The sequence below is a fragment of the Wyeomyia smithii genome, chromosome 1 (assembly GCF_029784165.1).
Source record: "Wyeomyia smithii strain HCP4-BCI-WySm-NY-G18 chromosome 1, ASM2978416v1, whole genome shotgun sequence".
NCBI classification, from domain to species: domain Eukaryota; kingdom Metazoa; phylum Arthropoda; class Insecta; order Diptera; family Culicidae; genus Wyeomyia; species Wyeomyia smithii.
Genome location: NC_073694.1, coordinates 44,809,596 through 44,831,714, shown reverse-complemented (window position 1 = coordinate 44,831,714; position 22,119 = coordinate 44,809,596). Strand labels below are relative to the sequence as shown.

Here is a 22,119-nt window from a genome sequence, read left to right as displayed (position 1 = left end):
TATCTTATTTTGGGAAGAATCTTAGAAGATTTTCCAATCTATTGCTGCAAGAACGAAGGAAATCCATCGAATACAAACCGATTCATTAGCATTTGAAATTGGACATATTTTTCACTTTTTTCGGTTTTAGATTTTCATTTCACATCCCTATGTAGCCGAACTTCCTGAGAGAAGTATTCTACTTCAAAACAGTCTACCAAAATCTCCAATTGGGTGTACTTACCGTCAACCGTTCGCGACAGCTAGCGTCGTTTTTTGACAATTCGCCAACCTCGTCTGGCCTGAAAAATCCCAGCTAAAAATGACGATCATATCAAATGGTTGTTCAATTTTGGTCCAATTGAGGCGGCTTCGAAGATAAGAGATGAGCTAAGCTTGCCTGTGAGTTGCAGAATAGTTCAATGCCAGTTTGCGAAGAAGCAGTTTGTTGATAGGAGTCCAAAAAAAATCTTGTGCTTCTTCAGAAGCATCTCTAAGCTTGACTAAATTTTTCTAAAGATCATCTAGGCTGTATTGAACCCTGGATTGGTGAACAAAGGCGGAATGATCTGTGGTCTGAAATTAAAAAATAAATGACCGTTTAGCCGCCTGAGCACTTCGTATTAAAATTATTAAGATTCTTAAAAACGATGTTTGGAAATGATTTCCTATATACGACTTTCTGCTTATGTTTCCTTTATTACTAAACGGCATCAGCATTTTCATACGAAATGCGCAGAATTAGGAGCCATGCAGAATTAGGGCGCCTCACGCACGGTATATTGGATATGGAATCTGCAAATCACAGTACAGCACGTGCCTAGTTGAAATCAGGCCGCGCCGAGTACGTTAAGTTATCCGAAACAATGATTAGACATCCAAATACAGTGACGTGTTGATTTTATCACGGTTCATTTTCTTTGTTTTTATCACTCTCGAATTTATCACCACAAGTATTTCGATTTTATCACGTTCTTGAGATATATAAAAAATATGGAAACATGAATTAACCCAGCAGTGGTGAGATCTAGCGTAGAAAAGTTGTAAGCATATTTTCAGGTAATCGATTCTTTCAACACGGTGGCCAGCGAATCGGGAAATTAAAATGAACTGAAAAAAACGGTAATTTTAATGTCAAACCGAAAAATTCGGATGAGAGAGACGACACAGGAAGTCACAGGCTAAATATAGCTGGGCTTTGCTCACCTGGATGTTTGAAAACAGAACAAGATTTGAATCTTAGGCTACAAATCGCTAACAAAAACTAGCAAGGTGTAGGAAAGGTTGAGACTTAAAACCATTCAAAAATATTTCAAAGACCAGAAAAGCCAAGAGTGATTCCAATCAGGTTTCATATATTAACTTAAATTGGACAAAGGCTCCTATTACAGATGACGAGTCGGCTGGATTTTGGACGAGTTGCTCATCTGTCACTCAGCTGTCACCAGCCAAGTTTCACCCGCGTTCCCTAATACAACAATTTGCTCGTCTTGTCTTCTAAACTTTGAAATTCTTTGAAGTCTTTAGGTCTTTACCTAAAACTTAAAATTGTAACGAACGTGTCGGCCTAGCGTACGCACTTAAAAATGATGCTCGAGCTCGGTAATTCATGTTATCGGGCCTCAATTTACTGAGAGTTCAGCCATGACTCAGCAACACTACCATTTTAAAAGGTCAAACACCAAAATTTTAGGTAAAAAAACTAACTTTTCAATAACTTTTATTTAAAATACTCTGTAACTCTGTACCCAATCAAGATAGGAATTTTGTTTGTTGGACAAAGCTTCATATTTTTGCACGTTCTAAAACTTTGCTGAATAAATCATTCCTCTATCTCTTAACACGAACGGCGGACATCAACATGCGGGGTACGACTTTCAACAAATCCAGTCAATTCGTTTGCTTTGCTGATGACATGGACATTGTCGGCAGAACAACTGAGGCGGTGGAAGACCAGAACATTAGACTAAAACGCGAAGCAGCAAGGATTGGGTTGCAGATAAATACGTCTTAAACGAAGTATCGTTTAGGCAGTAGTATTACGATCGACGACGATGAGTTCGAGGTAGTCGACGAGTTTGTCGGAAGGCTCCACAAGCAATTGCGGTCGAACAGACTAAACCCCCGTACGAAGTGTAACCTGTACAAAACGCTCATAAGACCGGTTGTTCTATACGGGCATGAAACGTGGACAATGCTCGAGGAGGACCTGCGAGTGCTCGGAGTTTTCGAACGACGGATACTAAGGACGACTTTGGCGGCGTGCAAGAGAACGGAATATGGAGGCGAAGGGTGAACCATGAGCTCGCGCAACTCTACGGCGAACCCAGTATTCAAAAGGTGGCTAAAGCTGGACGGATACGCTGGGCATGTTGCAAGAATGCCGGACAACTACCCTGCGAAGATGGTGTTTGCCTCGAACCCGGCAGGAAGAAGACGACCAGGGGCGCAGCGAGCAAGATGGGTTGACCAGGTGGAGCGAGATCTGGCGGAGAGCACACGGTGTCCCAGGGATTGGAGAGCAACAGCTATTAACCGAGTGAATTCGAGAAACTTTGTGTATCAGGCTATGTCATGACGGAATGCCAAATAAATAAATAATAATCTCTTGACACAAAAAAGTTAGTTTTTTAATTTTGGGTTGGGGCAAAAGAAATATCGTATTTCTGATCGAAATTTGACGCTTTATTCAACATACTTAGAATTATCCGATTTAAGTCTAACTTGCGCCATTTTGTTCGCAAACATGTTGCCATTTAGAACAGCCAGTTTTCGCAAGCCTCTTTTGAGGCCAACTTAGTATCACCAAGAGCGTTTTGCATGGACCTGGTAATCAATCGGTGCCAGGTCCGGACTATAAGGTGGGTGCGATAGGACATCCCATCCGAGCTCCCTACTTGAAACTATTGTTCCGAAGATACTAATAAACTAGAATGAAGGCTAAAGGCGCTATGGAATCCACCTTTTGCCTTATGGGACCACTGTGCATTGCCACCCTATAAAAAAGCAAAGCAAAGCCTTGCATTCCGATTCGGAAATCGACCTTCTGTTTATTATACACAGACTTCGCAGCCAACTGTTTTTAGTATACAGGACAATTGCGGGGCTAGCGCTACGATCCTACTGACACCAATAGTCTTTCCCGAGCCGAGACTCGACCCTACGACGACTAGCTTGTTAGACCAGCATCGCACCTCGAGACCAACTGGGAGATACATAGCCACTCTCTACACTGTCGAAAAACCAATAATATTAGCAAAACGGCTTGAACATTTTTTTCCCTTACCATTTTTCAACATTCTCGAAGGGAAAGAGATGGCATAAAATAGAAATAAAATTTTTATCGACATTATTGTAAATAATTTTTTTTTGAAAATTCTGGAATTGTTGAGCCGGTTCGGTCTCAAAAAATTGCTTCAAAGTAGCAATAAAATTGTGCCTGTAGAAGATTAACTACATAAACATAAAATAAATTCTGAAACGGAATTCAGAAAAAGTAAAAGCGATCTTCAATTATTTTTGTAATATAAAAAATATGTGTTTGAGAACCGAAAATAAGTAATAATTAGGCTAAGAAATGCAAAAAACTGATTCCTAATCAAATTATAACTTCCCAGATCTAGGAAAGGCAAGAAAAAAAATCTCTAGTCGAGGTCAAAAATGTGCTTAAATTACATTAAAAACTCTTATATTCAGCTCAAAACGAATATGACTAGGTTACCGGAAATCACGGAAACTAGATATTTTGAATTAAAAACATTTTTATGACATCAATTGAAAACTCAGTTTGAAATTAGCAAGAGGAACATCCCGCATAATCAAAAACCATGAAACGTGCCTAACAACTAGTTCGAGATATAGTCACGACTGTACGGGCTATCGTTAAACCGTATTGTTGTATTGTATTGGTTATTGATTATGCGCGATGAAGTCAAAAATGAGAAAAAAAAACAAATTTAGCTAAAATTGCTGAATGCCGGTCAGCCGAGAAATCAAAAAAAGAAATCCTGAAAAAAATTCAAATGAAATTCTCTCTCCACAAGTATATTTGAATTCAACTCCAAATTGGTGTAAATAATTTTAATTTTTTATATGTATTTTTTGAATAATCACTAATTAAGCTTAAAATCAGTAATAAAGCTTAAAAACAGTTATTGAAATTTCTCAAGGCTTGAAATGATAAAAAATAATTTTAAAGTATTGTCGAAGCTCATAAGGGGCCATTCATTAATGATGTCAGGCATTCAGGGGAGGGGGAGGGGGTTTCGATTATTGTGACATTTTGTGACAGAAAATAAATAAATAAATAAAGAATACACATGCCTATACTACAGAAGTCAATTCAAAATCATTTATGATACTTGTATCATTCTTTCATAGTTCAACGATCTCTTTTTTTACTCAAGATTTGCTTAAGATAAAACAAATGACAAATTTGTTTGTATGTTTGTTTTCAAATGACTGCGTAACCGGAAAGAGTAAAAAGCAGGATATCTAAAACCTGGAAAGTCAGGGAATAGGGTAACGGGGGTATTTTGGCCAGCTTTGGGAAGTGTTCTCACAGTTCATTAAAAACAAACACAATTTTTCAACATAAATACTACTCTTTTATACCATTGTTAAAAGCTGAGTGTCTATTTTAATATACACCGTTCAACAATGCAATATATTGAAAAACATCCTAGGAATATCAAAATCTCTACGAAGTACTAAAAACATATTTTGGTCCACCAAATTTTTACTTTGGCCCACCTTTATATCTACAGACGTGTATGGAAATAGTTCGGACTAATTATATTTAAGATCATTATCGGTACTTTTAGAGCAAAAATAGTGGGTTTGAGGAGAACATCCTTCTGCTGTGAATTTTTGTAAATTTTAGGCATCTTAAAATGAAATGATTCGGCTTATAGCGGTTAGACAGACATTCTCATCTAATTTCATATCGTTAAATGTGATAAATTAGGAAGTAATTACCTATGTGATAAATTAGGAAGTAACGGTAACCAAGGGAAATGTCAAAACTTGGCATGGCCAAAATATGTTTGCTTCAGAAAGCTCATTTCAAGATGGCTTGACAAAGTTTTTTTTTAATTCTTTTAGCACCAATATTTAGTGGTTAATTTGTGGTTTCGAAATCCAATTTGTGGTAATTTGTGGTTGAGTAATTTCTGAGAAATTTTCAGAAAACTGAGTCAAGCCATCTCTGAAAATGATTTCGCTACAAATGAATCGGACAACGATGATATATACATCAATCGAAAGCTCTTAATTTGTGGTTCACGAAAATGTAGTTTTTGTAGGCATACTTCATAATAAAATAATTAAAAAACTATTATTTAAATTTTTGAACATTGTTTACTTCTTGTTGTCAACACCGACCGTACGCGGCGCTGGTGATGGCGATGAGTATGGTGAAACTAGAGATACTCAGAGGGAGAGATATGCGGTGAGCCAAACGAACCGTCAAAATTGGAGCCAAACGAACAAGAAAGGTAACACCACATTGAGAGGTATTGCAATCAGGTACAAAAAAGAACGTGTTTATTTCTATACGACTTTTTGTTCTATTGCCAATGAATGAATTAAGAATGCTGTGAGTGATTTTTACCCGGAGTTCAATAAACCTTGTGTATAGGTAACAAAATAAGTGAAGGTGTATAAAATTAAACATAAAGATAAAATATATCACCTTAACAGTTTTTGTGAAACACTTCACTATTCTTAAGGACTTTCACCGTCACCACCGATTATACAAGTCGAATGTTAGTCAACATTGACATTGTTAGTCGCTTTGAGAAGAGATCTGGCACCTCTGACATATGAAGCCCAGTTGCCGAATTGGCGATTTTTTTCACCGCGAATCTCTTCCTCTGAGTGTGTCTAGGTGAAACAGTATGTAAACAGCAGGGATACTATATGTGCAGATTTGCTGCGAAATGCAAATATTGATCAATTAGCAGATATTTGTAGTTGACAAGCCTCCGTTTTACGTAAATTTTCTCTAAATAAATGAAGTTTTACGTAGACATGCAAGCGTAATTTTCTCGATCTTCGGGCGAATCATTTCCGGAAATGTAGTTTTGTCGTTTACCGATAGTTTGAAAAAAAAAACCTAAATTAATACACCAAGGGGTGTGATCTAGTCCTGCTCATACAAAATCTATTATATGTTAAAATCTATTAGCACATACGTTTTAACTCTTGGAATAAATCACAGCCTGATAATAATAAAGAACAATTTTTTGTTTCGATAAATATAATAATATTTTGGTAACCAACTACGCAACTGAATTCGACTGTTGGGTATTTTAGAAACTGGAATGATGCCTTAAGGTTGGGAATGGGCCTTAGAACTGTAGGGAATGGTTGAAACGCATGGTAAATGCCCAAAGGTGTGAGTCCTGACTAGAATTAAAAATCGATATTTTCTCGTCTCAGGAATATGCTTTCAACGGCAGCGACAACTGTATGTCGTATACAGTAAGGTCGCTTTTTACGCGGTTTTTTTTACGCGGGTTGCTTTCCTCCATTACTCAAAAACGGTACAAGATATCAACCTCATTGCAATCACGTTTTCCGTTTTAGGCCACGAGTGATCATATATCAGTTTTTAAAAAAAATCGCAATTTTCGGTGTAAATACTCAAAATTTCAAATATTAAATTGTCTCTAGATTGGCGACTATCGTATTCAAACGAGGTTTTAACGTTTTAGGACGGTTTTCTTTGTTATATTTGCAACTCAAAAAAGTCGTTTTTTACGCGGGCCCATACAAATTTGGAACGCATCCCCCGCGTAAAAAACGACCTTAGTGTATATTAACGTATGTCGATATGTTCTAGATAACCCACTAACGCACTAACTCTAAATAAGCACTAACCGCACTAACATCGGCAGGTGCCAGTACTATGTTCATCCAACGCCGCGTACGGTCGGTGTTGACAACAAGAGGTAAACAATGTTCAAAAATTTAAATAATAGTTTTTTAATTATTTTAATATGAACTATGCCTACAAAAACTACATTTTCGTGAACCACAAATTAAGAGCTTTCGATTGATGTATTTATCATCGTTGTCCGATTCATTTGTAGCGAAATCATTTTCAGAGATGGCTTGACTCAGTTTTCTGAAAATTTCTCAGAAATTACTCAATCACATATTACCACAAATTGGATTTCGAAACCACAAATTAACCACTAAATATTGGTGCTAAAAGGATTAAAAAAAAATACTTTGTCAAGCCATCTTGAAATGAGCCTTCAGAAAGAGGCAAACATATTTCGGCCATGCGTTTAACCACTTTTTCCAACATGTTAGAGTATACAAACTGTTTCTATGATATTTTATTGATGTTACTACAACAACGAATTGTTTCAAAAGCATACATATTTGTTACAATAGCTTCCGGACGTTGACTTGTATGTTACCACTTCCTCTTGACTTTGGGTTGACTCAGTCATGACTTTGAATATGTATGAACTAATTCCAAAATAACACTATCTAAAGCCAGTTTTTCGCCGAAAATCATAGTGTAGTATGATTCTCAGGTGTGTTATTCAATGTTGCATGCATATTTTTCTAATATTCATTGAATTTATCAGATAAAATGCGTAAAATGTTACCGGGTGGGCCAAAATATGCATGTAGGCCAAAATACCATAATCAGGGAATCAGGGAAAACTGAAAAACAGTCAGGGATAATTTTTCATCCGAGACGCGATTCTTTTTTTACCGGCTATTTACCGCCAAAACAATTTTTTTGGCGTAAAAGGCCAATGCGGTACCTTTATTATTTGGTTTCATATTCTTGCGAACAGTTTTTTCACTGGGAGACCAGAGTTGCGATGCATTTTTTTTGTGTGCTGAATGCTGAAAATGTGAAAATGTGTATTAATGTTATATTGCAAGTAATATCAGGGAATTTAATTGCAAATACTTTCTCGCCAGTTAAACAGTTAAGTTGAACTTGTTATCAATCTTTGAAAGTCTGACAGAAAATTATTCTGAAGAACGGCTATTCAGGAAGAATTAAAAATTGATTCAGAAATATTCTTTATTATTAATTAAAAAAAAATTAAAAATTGTTAATTAAAATTGACGAAAATCTGTCAACTTTCATGCCATGCACGAACGTATTTGGGACTCAAAAATCGCCGTTATTGGTTTTTGAAAACTAAAAAAAAGCCAAGACGCTTGAAAAATTTAATGATTCCATTGGATTACCGAGGATCTGCAATGCCAAGAAAAATCGGGAACTTTTCAGTGATTAGATCCAAGAATAGTATGCTCCTCAAGGTCGTGAGTTTCTACCCACCCTATCTCACCCTAAAGCAGTTTTATTGTTAACTGCTGCGAACAACATATGTTACATCGATTGCTCAACCAACCGACCAAGGAATAATTCAAAATATATTATTGGTCTATCGCAAAAAATTAGAAACGTCAATTATGTCGAGTTCAGGAAGTTATCCGAAACAATGATTAGACATTCAAGTATGAATGATTGGGGTTAAGCGAAAAAGTTTGTCATTATATGTAATTAGTGGTTAGCCTCATTTTTTGCTTTTTATTATTAAGAAGGGCAGGGTTTTAATGTTATAATAATTCCTGTAGTGCTTGTTTTTTTTAACACAAAAAAAACCTTTGATTTTATTCATGTTTCAATAAGTATTTTTTATTTTGTCATGATTTGATGAGCGTTGGTCTTATCGTTTGTCCGTCACTTTTGCCTGCGATTAAATTGTTATTATTTATTATTGCGTCCGTTCAGGTGAAAATTAGAATGAGCTTCAAATACTCGGTTTCAAATCGATACAACTCAAAAACCGGAATATGTTTCTGTCATGATTTCATTTTCCATAAGCCATGACAAAAATTACATTCAAGAAACCTGTGTTCAAAAATTGAAAATCATAAGTTTCGGAATAAGTTTCGACAAAGTCGACAAATATTTTTTTGTTAGACTACGCATTTTTATCGCATTATCTGATTTGAGACCTTTTTTCGCCAAAAATTTTTGCTCGGGTTAGACTCGGCAGCACATAATATGCAGTGCATGACTGTACTGTTCGCAAAGAGCCAGACGAATCCAATGCAGCAGCAACAGCAGCAATAGTACACAGTGCAGTGCATTATGAGTACCATTCAGCCCGTGAGAGGCGGTACCCGGTGCGGTGGAGGTCGGAAAATCGATTCCGTATGTCTGGCAAATTGGCCTCCGGGAAGAGGAGCTCACTGGTGTTCTCTGGTCTGGCTGTGGCTGTGGTGCTCGTGTATTGAGTGCACGCGACCAGGTTTAGCTTAGATTTTTTTTTAAATGCCATTCTTTTCTTTCTACTTGCAGATCATCGTCATATAAACGGAAAAGTAGAAGAAAAAAAAACCTGAAAGAGGACAGTGCAAGGAGTGGTTGGTGAATAACTCGGCAACATGCTGGTAGTATGCGCATGGAGCGAGGGCGTATGGCTGAAGAGTTGAGGCCCATTCGGTCGATGGAAACATGTGAAGAGAGTAGTGTATGCATTTCGCCTACTACATTCGGGAGAAACTCGCTGAAAGAAACGACTAAGCAAAAAAAAATATGTTGCTCACTTGAAGTGCTCTTGAGTATACACCAATGACAGTGTTCGCCGTCGTAGTCTTCGTCGTGCACGGAACGAGGAGTGTGGATACGCAGTGATTAATTTTTCACACTAGAAGTAGAAGTTAGGAACGGTGATGACAGTCGAACAGTGCTTCCAAAGTCATATTGATTCCAATTGTGCATTTCTGTAGTACTTGCGAGGAAGATATTTTGTTCCGCTACAGTGTTGGTGTAATCCAGAAAATCAAAGCAAATAAAAAGTGTGCCGGGTATATGGCCTGTTTTGTTTCCGGTTGTCTCTGTAAGAAAAATTGGAATCGAAAACAAAACGCGGGGAGCGGTCTTTCTGGAAGTTGACATGCGAGGTTTATCAAGTGTTGTGTGTATGCATGTTTACGTTTCTCAGAAAAGTTTCTAGTGTGTGCTCGTGCGTGACCACCTCGGATTCGATTTTCCGAAAGTGTATGGCAAATTGTTTACCATTTATAAATATGTGCTGACATTGGAAGATTTTTTTTTGTCAAACAAATGCGAAAATACACGCAGAATTAGATGATAGCAACGCAATAAAAGTGCAACGGGAAGACGGCAGTGCTTAAAAAATCATGAGTGTGTTCAGTGATTTCCAGAGAATGTGGGTTCAACGGTTCCCGCAGAGTTCACTCTCGGACGCCTGGGAGCAAGATGTCCGTGCCAGTTTGGCGAGACACAAGATAAAAATTGCCGAACTTACCAAAGAGCTAGAACAGGAAACACTGTACGTGGAATATTTGGAACGGCTGCTCAGCGACGTAGAAAAATACCGGGATGCTGGCGGAGATCCTTCGGCTCTGTTCGAAGCGAATACGCCAGCTTCGGCCGCCAATTTACTGGCCAGCAGCAAGGAGGAAAACGAGGAGAAGGTGGATGATGCTCCCGAGGTAAGTGGAGATTTATTATGTAAGACAAGAGAAGTAATTGTTTGCGTATGTAATTGAGTCTTGTTACTTGTTACAACGAATCAACGTGGAATGTCTTCGTAAGAGAAAATTTAATTTGGGTGTTGCCATTGAATGTAACATCATGCTGAAAGTTCCTAGTACAGCTTATAGTATTTACTGATCAAATTAAAGGCAAAATTTGATATCATATAGTTCATTACTTAGCGAAAGGCCAATACAATTTGGTATTGGATCTGCCTATTCTGTCTGATACCCCTAGAGCAATGATAAGAATCAACTCGAGTAAATCCTATGCATTAGCTGATTGTCCAATCAGGTGACAGAAGAACACAGAAACTGACAGAAACAGAAACACAGAAATTCCAAGTATCAGTCTATATACTAACATGTCGACAAAGCTGATAAACCCATAACCACAACAGATTTACAGAATCGACTGTGCGCTGAATACGTAAATCATCGAAAGCCACCAGTGAGTGCTGACGGATTTGTTTTTGTCACTGTTTCGCTGCGTTAACAGCGCTAACCAAAGTGAAACCTTTTCTCTTTATTCGCTGCCTTCTTCCCGCAGACAGGAGCCACAATATTGCAATGCCTATTTATTTTTATCCCTCAACGGATCAACGGTTTCACAAAGAGAAAACCAAAAGTGTAACCGATGGTGCCTCAACTCAACTCAACTCAACTCAACTCGTCCATGTTGGTTCCAGTAGAACCAATCGCAAAGTGAAAGAGATTACAGATGCCTGTGTTACCTGCCTGCCTAGCTGGTATAACATGGTGACCTTCTTTCTCCTTTTATGTTTCGAGACCTTCACTGACTGACAATGATGTTGCACCGGGCGTGGACTGGACACAAAAAGGATCGCTCAGCATGTTTATGCAGCAATTTTAGCAGGCTTCGCACGCGAACCAAACACACGAGGGGCAAACATTCTAGCGAAAAAGTGCGGAACGGATAATCGTTTCACGCATTTATGGCTTCCCCACATTGTTTCCCGCTTTCTAGGTGTCCATGTGTTTGTCATCGCTGAGTAGCTGGCTGGATTCAGATGGTTTTGATTTAATTATTCATACATCCTTGAAAAAAGAAACATGAAATATATACTACCAACATCGACGCTGACATATGTTGACGAACAGCCCAAAACAAGCAATATAATCTCTGTAGAGTCTTCCACTCTCAAATCTCGCACTAAAAGAAAATTGTGTTTGGTATTATTTCAATTGTCTTCTCGGTGTTTTGTAATCACTCAGTAAATATTGGATTATGTTCACAATCACAACGAATCTTACTCTACACATAAATATATATCGAAATATTCTCTTATGTTCTTCCCCGTTGTGATGGAAAAATGACAATTTATTGTTTCAATATTTACATATATAGTACAACATCAAAATTAACTGAAGCAAAAATACCCAATTTATTGTTGCAATTATTTGTTATTTCGGTACGAACGGCTAAAGTTGTTGAACATTTGTAACTATTCTAGTGCTTACTTTCCGTTCTGAAAGACACGTTCGTATACCATCACTTGATAATTATAATTCAAAGTAATTTACTCAAGTTATATTTACTTCAACATTGATTTTTCTCTGTTTTCAAGTTTCTTCCTAAATTCATTATTTTCTAATGGAACTTGTGTGTTTCCACTATCAAGCTATCGATCTTCAAATTATCTGAGTAACGAGGAGTACCTATTCAAGTTTTTATTTTGAATCGATTTTTTATTCGTTAAATGGTTATATATTATGGTGGCATTAGAAATTCAATGTTATAATTCTGTCTAAAAGTAGGGCGCAAAGTTTCATTTGCTCGAAAAAAGTTGTCATGCAAAATGTCAGCTCAATCAGACTTCGGTGACACGTGCCTTAAAGCGGTCGAAACTTCACTTGTTTGACCGATGCAAAATTCACAGGTACTAAAAGTTCATAAAACTGTCGGTATCGAAAACATTGTTGATGCCAAGTGTTAAAAGCTTAAAACATCGAGATCTGGTGTTATCTAGGAAGAAAAAAAATCAAAACATATAGGAAACATGAGGAAAGTTTGAAGGTATAGTTTTCTGATAGTACAAGTGTTCAAAAAAAAAATCTCTGTCGCATGCTGTAGTGATAATTATTTTATACTCATGTAAGTGGCTCCGCCTTATTTTCAAGTTATATCATTCTCTGTGTTTCGTTAGACGCAAAGACGTCTTATTCCGTATTGAAAATGTATATACGAAAAATAAATAGATCATTTCGTGTTGACTGGCGACAGACTTGGTGCTGCTGTGAAGCAGGGCCGGCGTCACACTATTTTCTCAAGTGGGTAGCTGACCAGAAAAAATCGCCTTGGCGGACGAAAACATGCATTATTTTCAATTTTCGAGACAAAATTGTTGGGGCAGATCTTACGCTTCAGTTTCCCCAGAAACTCTAGATGGGGCCATCTAGGGGTCAAACCATCTTCTCCAACGCTTGCTTCGAGTAGTGGGCCGTGTGTACATCGCGTTGTCGCCCTTATGGTATTTCTTGATGAACGACGCAACTTTCAGCGGGCACTTCTTTCTATAAATTTACCCGTTCACGGCCAGTCAGCAGTTTTGACATCCCCTTCTCGCTGATTGTCAGCTACAGCAGCACCTTCTTGGGGAATTTGGTGTGTCAAATAATCTTCACCTCGGAGCTCACTTCCTTCGGGGAGAAAGTAAAATACGAAGTGCCCTGCCGGTCGTTGCCATCCATGTTTGCCAGGTAATTTCCACAGTTTGGCCGATGGCACCAAGCTCCCGACCAGGGGTGACTCGTGGCTTTTGAACCTACCTGTTCAACTACAGATTTTGAAAACCGCAGTTTGAGGAGGTAATCACAATCAAGGCCGCGTAATCATGCAAATCATTCTATTTGTTACTATTTGGAAGTGAAACTAAAAACCAATAAAATATTAATATAAATTTGCGATTGAAATATATTTTTTGCATGGAGTTCCCGTGTGCAATGCACAGGTTGCACCTATGGACGAGTCGCCCCTGCTCCCGACCAAGCGCACGCAGCGATGTAGCCACTTTTTCCTCGGTTTTCCTCCAAGCATTCTTTAAAGCTTCTTATCGCTCAGGGTCATCGGCCGTTCGGAACCGGTTTTTTGTTCGATGCTTTGATTCTTGTCAAATTGTGACAGGATATTATAGAGGCCAAAATGTGCGTACCCGGCGTCCACAAAGTGTCACACGATATCCGTTTTTGACGTGGCGGGCTACCGTTCTTTAAATGCGCACACTTCTGAATGAAGTAGATTCCAGATTCATGCTGACTCAAGGGTTACTATGATTGATGCTGCATGGGTTGTTTCGTTAGTGCATATAAAGGTAAACCCATGAAAATTACACAATTTTTGTGCATATTTTAATGCAAACTCAAGACTCAACAGTTTTGTCTCCTCGCGAAAAATCTCCATCCAAAATTTGAAATTAAGTGGACTTCTGGTAAGGCTTCACTTATGCCTTGTTCAGACTACGCCGCATATCACCTGATATCTCTCAGATGATATCGGATATCACACTCGGGTGTTCACACTACAGTCAGATGATATGGTTTGACACTTGATTTGTTAATTGAAAAGAGATGCAAACAAAAACAGGTTAAGGCAAAAACAAGACAACAAGAGCAAAGTAATTAGGACACAGATGTCAGCTAGTTGGCTCGCACCAACGCGAACTATCATATGCAATTGTCAAAATTTGCGGGATGACAAGAGCAAGAATATTTCCTTCTTTTTCGCATGCACCACTAATTTCGAAATTTGTAAGGTTGCGTCGAATGTCTTTTGGCCGTGATGCCAACTGCTGCAAATCTAGTTTTTATTGGTTTTCGAACATGATATCCGCTATATCATGAAGCCGAGGTGATATCCGATGACAGCTCGATTGTATCGATAGCACGAATCGCCTGGTGTCAGGTGATATGCGGTGTAGTGTGAACGGGGTATTACAGTAGAGAAAGTCTAATTTTTTGACCAATGAAAAAAAAGCACAAGAGTACACGCAAAAGTTGGATTTTGCGAAACCAGTACAAAATTGTGTGTTTTCAGTACAATTGTTGATGTGATTTGCAACCAGTACAATGATTGCGTGTTGGGTATAACGCAATTTATGCTCTTGCGTCTTTTCAATGTATTTGGCAGCTCCAAACTACTACACTTAGAAAAATTCAACTGGTGTTAGTATCGTCATGTTGATTTGTACTGGTATTGATAATGTTTTTCCAGAAGGCTGCTTTCGTCGACGCAGTGTAACCAGTAATCAATATTGGTAATTTGTTTACTGATTAGCTTAATAAAAATTTTACCTGATCGATTCAATCCCATGAACAAGATCATTCAAAAACAACATTGAGTTAATAAAAATAAAAAAGATATTGGTTGTGTTCAAAAAAATTGCATTCAACTATGATTTCGTTGATTTTATTCATATGCGTTTGGTTGAACTGACTGACATCAGCGAAAATAAACTTTCCGACAACAATGAACGTTCAGAACGCCAAGAGAGCTGTCAACTCAGGGCTCCAAGTATTTTTTATTTTAAGCAACAGTTCAAGGAAACTTTATCATCACCCTAATTTCAGCAAGCCCTATCTATGTTTATCAGTGCCCGCAATCTGGTCAACTTGGTCCAGTAGTTTAGCACTTTCAACTAAAAGCAGAAGCAGTTGCTGGCGCAACCAGTGGCGACCTGTAACAATTTGTTAAAGCCCTCGAAACTGCCCATAATCAAGGTGAGCCGGATAAAACGAAATCCACCACAGAGAAAACCAACACCAAAGAAAAAACGGCACAACGACCAAACAGGTGAAAAGGATGATGATGCATTGGACTCAAGTTTGTTGGCGTATTTATGAACCTAAGATAATTTTTTTTTCTTGATTTTCTGTTGCTTTGAAACTTAGAAGCTGCGTTGAAAAATGTTGGGATGAAATTTTAGACGTCGAAAAGAAGGAATCAAAGGGTGCCAGAATGTTCTTGTCTTCAATATCCTAGTTAAATACAAACTAATATGTTTCGCAGAAATTTTTTAAATCTGCAATTTATTCCTAACGAGAAGCGAAAAGATTCCGCCCGACACCGCCACATGAAATTTAACGCTTCCCGAGTAACCCGCAACTCTTTGCTGCGAATTTTCTCTAGTTTTTCAATCTGCAGCCGAAAGAACCTAATTGAACTGTATGTCAACGACCGGCAGCTCATCCTTCCAAGATGATGACAGTGTAGCTGCTGGCTGCTCCTGTACTGCTTCCTCGGATTGCACCCCAATAGGAAACTTCTTGTGGGTAATTTTTGAATCGACAGCATCTGAGCATTTCATAGGGTTCCTTTAAGTGAATCAAAAAGGAAACAGAATTATGGTGTTTATTCCAGTTATTTACTCATCAGATAAAAATTGTATTCTCACTTACCTTCATTATAGTGTTATCTGATCACTAGTCACAATCAAAGAATCTTGTTTCGAGCCGGCAGGTTATCTTGTGTGTTGTATCTTCTTTGACAAAATAGAATTATTGACTCAAAAACATGAACCATTTGGTTGCGGTAATAGAAAGGATAGAAGTCCATGTTTACACTTTACAATTGTTTACAAGATGACATAAAAGCAGGGTGTATGAGTACACTGAAAAGTGAATCCAGTGTTGGCAGTTAACAGGAAAAACAGCGTAGCATACACTGAGAGAAAAACGCTTAAGAATTTTATAAGTTACAACTTATGTAAATGCATAATTTTTATATCATTAGTTATTGCCTGAGCGGTAAAAAATTAGAATTGGTCGGCGGTGGTAGATCCGCAAATGACAACCGCAGCTACCAAATCCGTTATGACTCTAAAACCTCAATTCTAAAACCAACAGCACGATTTCTTAGCTGTTGGTTTTAGAATCAAGCGATCGAATTTTTAATTTCATAGTGAAATTCAATCAACGATATTTTTTTACATAAGATCTTTTAAAAAAAGAATTAGTGATTCAGAATGTAACAAGAACAAACGATTAAGATATTGAAAAAGACCCTTCGACTGGAATAATTGTATCTATGAAAAGTTTTGACATGGCGTCATATTATTCAACTTTGGATATCACAAGATATCACTCAGTGTGGGTTATAAACGGAGCACGCATTTATTTAAATTTAGCAATTGTTGGATATTTGTGCAGTTTGAAAATACATGTTGTGTCTCCGCCTGCGTATGCTCCATTCTATATTCCGGTTGAATAGCTTTTTGGTTATATTAAGAAGAACACAGTTATATTTCTTTGCCGAGAACTCAACAACTGATAAATTCAGCGAAATGTTCCACAAGTTTTCGGCGAAATTTTCAAGAACATTGGCAAATGGAATTGATTACCCGCTGGTTTACGGTAGATCGATATATTTGCTGAATGTTCGTTGAAATATACTGATGACATATGTTGAAAATTTCGCCGAGGTCCATCAGCTGTTGGGAAGTTTGGCGAGATAAATTAAGTGTGTGTAATCCGAAATTTACGCAGTTTTTTTACGCAGATTCTGGAATTTACGCGGCACGTATCTCCCACGTAAAAAGCGACTTATGTGTAATATGATTTTACAAAAATGTTCAGAAAGTGTAGTTATGAATCGAATAGTGTACTTGATGCCAGTAGAGGATTGAATATGAAATTTAAAATTTGAGCAAGGGGCTCGTGTGGCTGTCAAACTCCATACATTTTCCATCTACCACTGATTGAGCCTGGTACCAGCGTTCCTGGTCCCCACTTTTTGGTTGGTTTGTCCTAAAACTAGTGAAATAGAGTAAACGTTCTAAATTTTCGGTAAACTTTATTTCGAATAAATATTGTTTTAGATGGAAAAACAAGAACTCAACATTTGTTTACAGTACAATGTGCACTTTCAAAGAATAAGATAGGTTATGTAAGCATTTGAAGTGAAATATTGACGCCGTGATGAATTGATGATTGGTAGGCAAAATGTTGACGTTTATAGTCTCCTGCATTTGAGCTCGTGTGAAGACGTAATCGCCTTCCCGCATTATCAATAACCAAAAACGGATGATAATCATGATAACATGATTATCGGTTACATGATAACCCATACAGTCGTGACTATATCCCGAACTAGTTGTTAGGCACGTTTTATGGTTATTGATTATGCGGGTAATAGTCGGCTGATGAGCGGCTACCGATTTAGTGTGTTTTCTAGGATGGTCTCCAACTATCGAAATATTAATTGGGTGTGGAAACATTTTTTCACGTAACGTGAATACATTTATCAAATTCACATGCCATGCCTGATTGGCCCTGACACAAGTAAAACAGATTTTTAAGGCTTTTCGCACCTACGCGAGTTCTCATATGCAATTGTCAATTTATGTGTGAAAAGCAAAAATATTTCCCTCCTTCACTTTCGCAAGTAAAAACCAAACCAATATCAACAGAGTCGTCAGGGCCAATTCAAACCGTTTAAATCAGTGTATGTGCAGGCTAGCAATACTCAGAGGGAGAGATATGCGAAGAGTTATGTTGTGAGCCAAACGAACATATCAAAATCCGAGCCAAACGAACAAGAAAGGTAACACATTGAAAGTTTTTGCAATCAGATACAATGAAGAATATATTTATTTTAACACGTTTTTCATATTCAATTGCTAAACAATGAATTGGGGATGCTCCAAAATTGGTTTATCACAGTGATTTTTAACTGGTGGCTCACAAACCGTCGTATGGTAAACAAAATAATATTCAAATATGTTGAAAGTATAAAAAAATGAAGATAATCATAAAACTTAACACTTTCACGGTTTTTGTGATGCATTTTATTATTCCTGAGGACTTCCACCGTCACAATCAGTTATACGCAGGTTTATGAAAAAACGCAACTTTTCTATAACCGAAAAATAACAAGCAAAATATTGGAAGCACGGTGGGTTCGCAATGGATATGGAGGCACAAAAAAGTCACATAACACCCAGTACAAAAGAATGGGCGCGTCCAAGGCCTGGGTATACGAGTCGAATGAAAAAGTTTGTCATCATTGCACTTTGAGAAGAGATCTGGCACCTCTGACATGTGAAACCTAGTTGCCGAATAGGCGGTTTTTTCATCACTTATCTCTCTCTCTCTCTGAGTATCTTTTGTCCAAACTGGTGTGAAAGATGCAATATCGTTTTTTTGGTCTGATGGTATATTTTCAAAATCACCAGAAAAAGTAGAAAAAGTGGAAAGATATGCTTACGTAATTATTGAACGGCCCCATAAAGATAAATGACTTTTCATCTACACACACAACACTATAAAAATTCGACACGTTACTGCGAATTGGATTTCATTTACATCTGTACTTATATCTATCATAAAAATCAGATTACAATGACAAAACACGTTGAATGCAAAAATACATCAAAATAGCGTGGACTCCATCAAAAACCGATATGGATTGACATGAAAAAATGATTGGGTTTGTTTATTAGCATTCATGCGTAAAGAGCATTTGGCATGAGCGTGGGAATGATTTTTAGTGTAGCAACCGTATAATCCATGTAAAGTTGTGTTTGTTTTGTGCCACCTTTTGCCATTTTATGCCAATCACGTTCAACTGTTTCTCATGATATATAATAAAGTCACAAATACAGGTGGCTTGCCATGGGCCTGAGACAGACTCGCACAGAAAGAAATGCAATCAAAATAACAACTCTTTTAACAATAAATATTCGGTTGCAAACAAATCTGGCAACCACAAGGATTTGACTGCAGGTTTGTTTACCTTCTTATAGACCTGTCTTGTTTTTCTAGCGAGTGAATTAAATTGGCCCTGACACAAGTAAAAGAGATTTTTAAGGCTGTTCGCACCTACGCGAATTCTCATATGCAATTGTCAATTCATGTGTGAAAACAAAAGCAAAAATATTCCCTTCCTTCACTTTCGCAAGCAAAAACCAAACCAATATCAACAGAGTCGTCAGGGCCAATTAATCAAGTTCAATACATGAATATTTATTCTGTACTCCGTACTGTACAACTGTGTGTACTGTGTTTTTTTATGTGTTGTGTATTGGGCTAAATATGCGAAAAAAACGCAAGGAACTCATCAGTGCTGTCGAGCTGCCCAAACGTGTTCTTGGAGCCGCAGGTCTTCGGATACCAAAAACTGTTAATGTTGCTACCTTCTGAAAGCTGAGACACGGTCCGCTGCGAGTTGAGGTCACTCACTGGACCAAATTGAACCGAAGATATTGCGGAAGAAACATCAAAAGCCTCTGTTGCTGTTGGAAAAGGAGACGCTGTCGATATTTGGATCCGAGTGTCGTGTGACAATCATGTCGCTTACAACTACGTTATCTGGTTCCAAGGCTCTGGTGTTATTTTACAAGCAATATGAAGATAGAACATCGTTTATGTGAATAAATGCTTTGTAACTATTGTTATTGTATAAATAGTGTATGTTCAAAACTATGTATAACCATTGGAAAATAAAACACACAATATATTATGCGTTTTAACATGGTAGTCTCGTTTATAATTCTCGAGTGGTACGTTTGGTTTTTGGTGGAAGTGTTTGTAGAAGCTCTATTGTTAATGTTATGATTGCGTGTTGAATGTTATGTTACGTGAAAAAAATTCGGCGATAATATGCGATATTAAAAATTAAACCGTTCGAAATGTTTTTCTGCAATTTTTTATTTACATTAGTAACAATAACTAAAAACTAAAAATCAAAAAAAAAATTAACTGTTCTCCTTATTAATACCCGTGAGGAATGCCAACACATTCGAATCAATTCTGTCGTCACAGTAGTGTATATTGTGAAAATAAATTTGAAGGAATTTTGAAACGGAGTCACATCCTGATGGTGGAAAACTATGTACAGTTTAAAAAGTAGGTCTATGGAGGCAATGATGCTTGTACACTTGAACTTGATGTTGTCTAAAATAACTATGAAACATAATTGAGGAAGTTATTTTTATTATTTTCCTTTAATTTTTAAATAAGGTATAAAAAATCGCTTGAAATCTGTTGAATAACAGTTGGTATATGGGCGGACTGAAATTCAATGAATTTTGAGCAGTTTTAAAACGTGATTTAAGAACCGAAGGACAACGATATCATTTTTTTACAAATCACGCTCTTTTCGATGATATATAAAACCTGGTAACGTTATAAAACCCAATTCTAACTGTGTTTCTCTTGCCGTATTTATATTTACATGTATTCCTAGAACATGTAACTTACCAAGGATAAGATGTCTTCGTAATGGCCTAATATTTCCCAATTTCCGAAATCCAACTTTCCAGTCAATGCTTCGTGTCTTGTAATGTTATATTATAGCATTTGTCCCAGGCCTCATAAATCTCGTCTTTGCGGTTAATGCCCAAATCTTTCAACAACATTTTAGCAGCTTGTTGGGTTTTATAAGGTTTTATACGTCAGAGGTTACAGATCTCTTCTCAAAGTGAAGTGTTGACTGATATTTTCATTCGACTTTTTCAATCGGTGGTGACTATGAAAATAAGAAATATAAAGCGTATCGCAAAATTTAATAAAAAACCATGGAGGTGTCAACTGTTACCGGTGTTACTGATAACTATTTTGTTAACTTTAAAAATGTTTATTTAGCAGTAGCATGCCAGTCAGCTCACAAGTTGTTGCTGCTTGCACTGATCCATGAGCAGCAGTCACTAATACACTCGATGTGAGAAATAAAGTGTCGGTATATGATACATATTCCGATTTCATTCTATGTCAATGTATTCGCAGTACAACTGTTGCGTTATGCATTCCACACATTTTTTGTGCGATTTCTGTGCATCTTTTGTGCGAATCGGGAAGACACAATGATTGTACAAGCCTTCAACTTTTGCGTGTAGCTCTTGAAGTTTTCGAAATCGAAATATTGTTTAATAGCAAATTGCTTAGAAATACATTAAATCTGTAGCTTTATAAACTCTCGCTCAACGATATCCATTAAAAAGCGGTTGCTCGCATATGTGCGCGGCAATTGTTAGTTTCGAACATAGAAATCATTACATTTTTTTTTGGTTTGTCTGATAATTCCGTGCGGGTATGTACCCACAGGGATATTTTCCGAGTGGATACTACTACCCATACTACCCACATGAACCGCCGGCCCTGCTGTTAAGTCTAATTATCCGTCTTTGTTTGACGTTGAAATATTTTGAGTGAAGTGTAATGAAGTTGCTGAATTCTTTATTCGCAGTACAACATGCCAATTTTGTACAAAGAATGCTCATAGCTTTTGAAACCAGTCATTGCCATTTTCGTCCACAGGAACAATAAAAACTGTCCTTGTCGGGACCATCACATAGTATACTTGAGGAGATTGATGAAGAACAATTTGCGCAGTTTCGCGTTTTTCTGCAGACAGGAACGTTTTTCTCTGAACGAAAATCGATAAGGTAGTTTTTCGACAATCGTAATCACTATAGTCATTTTTCGAGCGGGGGCCTAGTGTAGTTGGTAACGTCTCCGCCAACCACGCTCGACGCCTGGGTTCGAATCCCACCGCCGACATAGGTGTCGATGGTTGTGAGGTGGCGTGATCCACTCACAACCAACCCAACTGGTCTAGATTCAATCCTAGCCGACACC

General features: G+C 37.6%; 1 protein-coding gene across 3 annotated transcripts in view; it reads left to right on the top strand.

Moving 5' to 3' along the window:
• The window catches only part of LOC129717476 (active breakpoint cluster region-related protein), an 89,440-nt gene that overhangs the window by 6,020 nt on the left and 61,301 nt on the right, over nt 1–22,119 (top strand). For all 3 annotated transcript variants that reach the window (XM_055667399.1, XM_055667390.1, XM_055667450.1), the window contains exon 2: nt 9,326–10,485. In XM_055667399.1, the coding sequence (XP_055523374.1) occupies nt 10,171–10,485 (315 nt within the window). In that variant the 5' untranslated portion in view covers nt 9,326–10,170. The remainder of the gene's footprint in view (nt 1–9,325; nt 10,486–22,119) is intronic.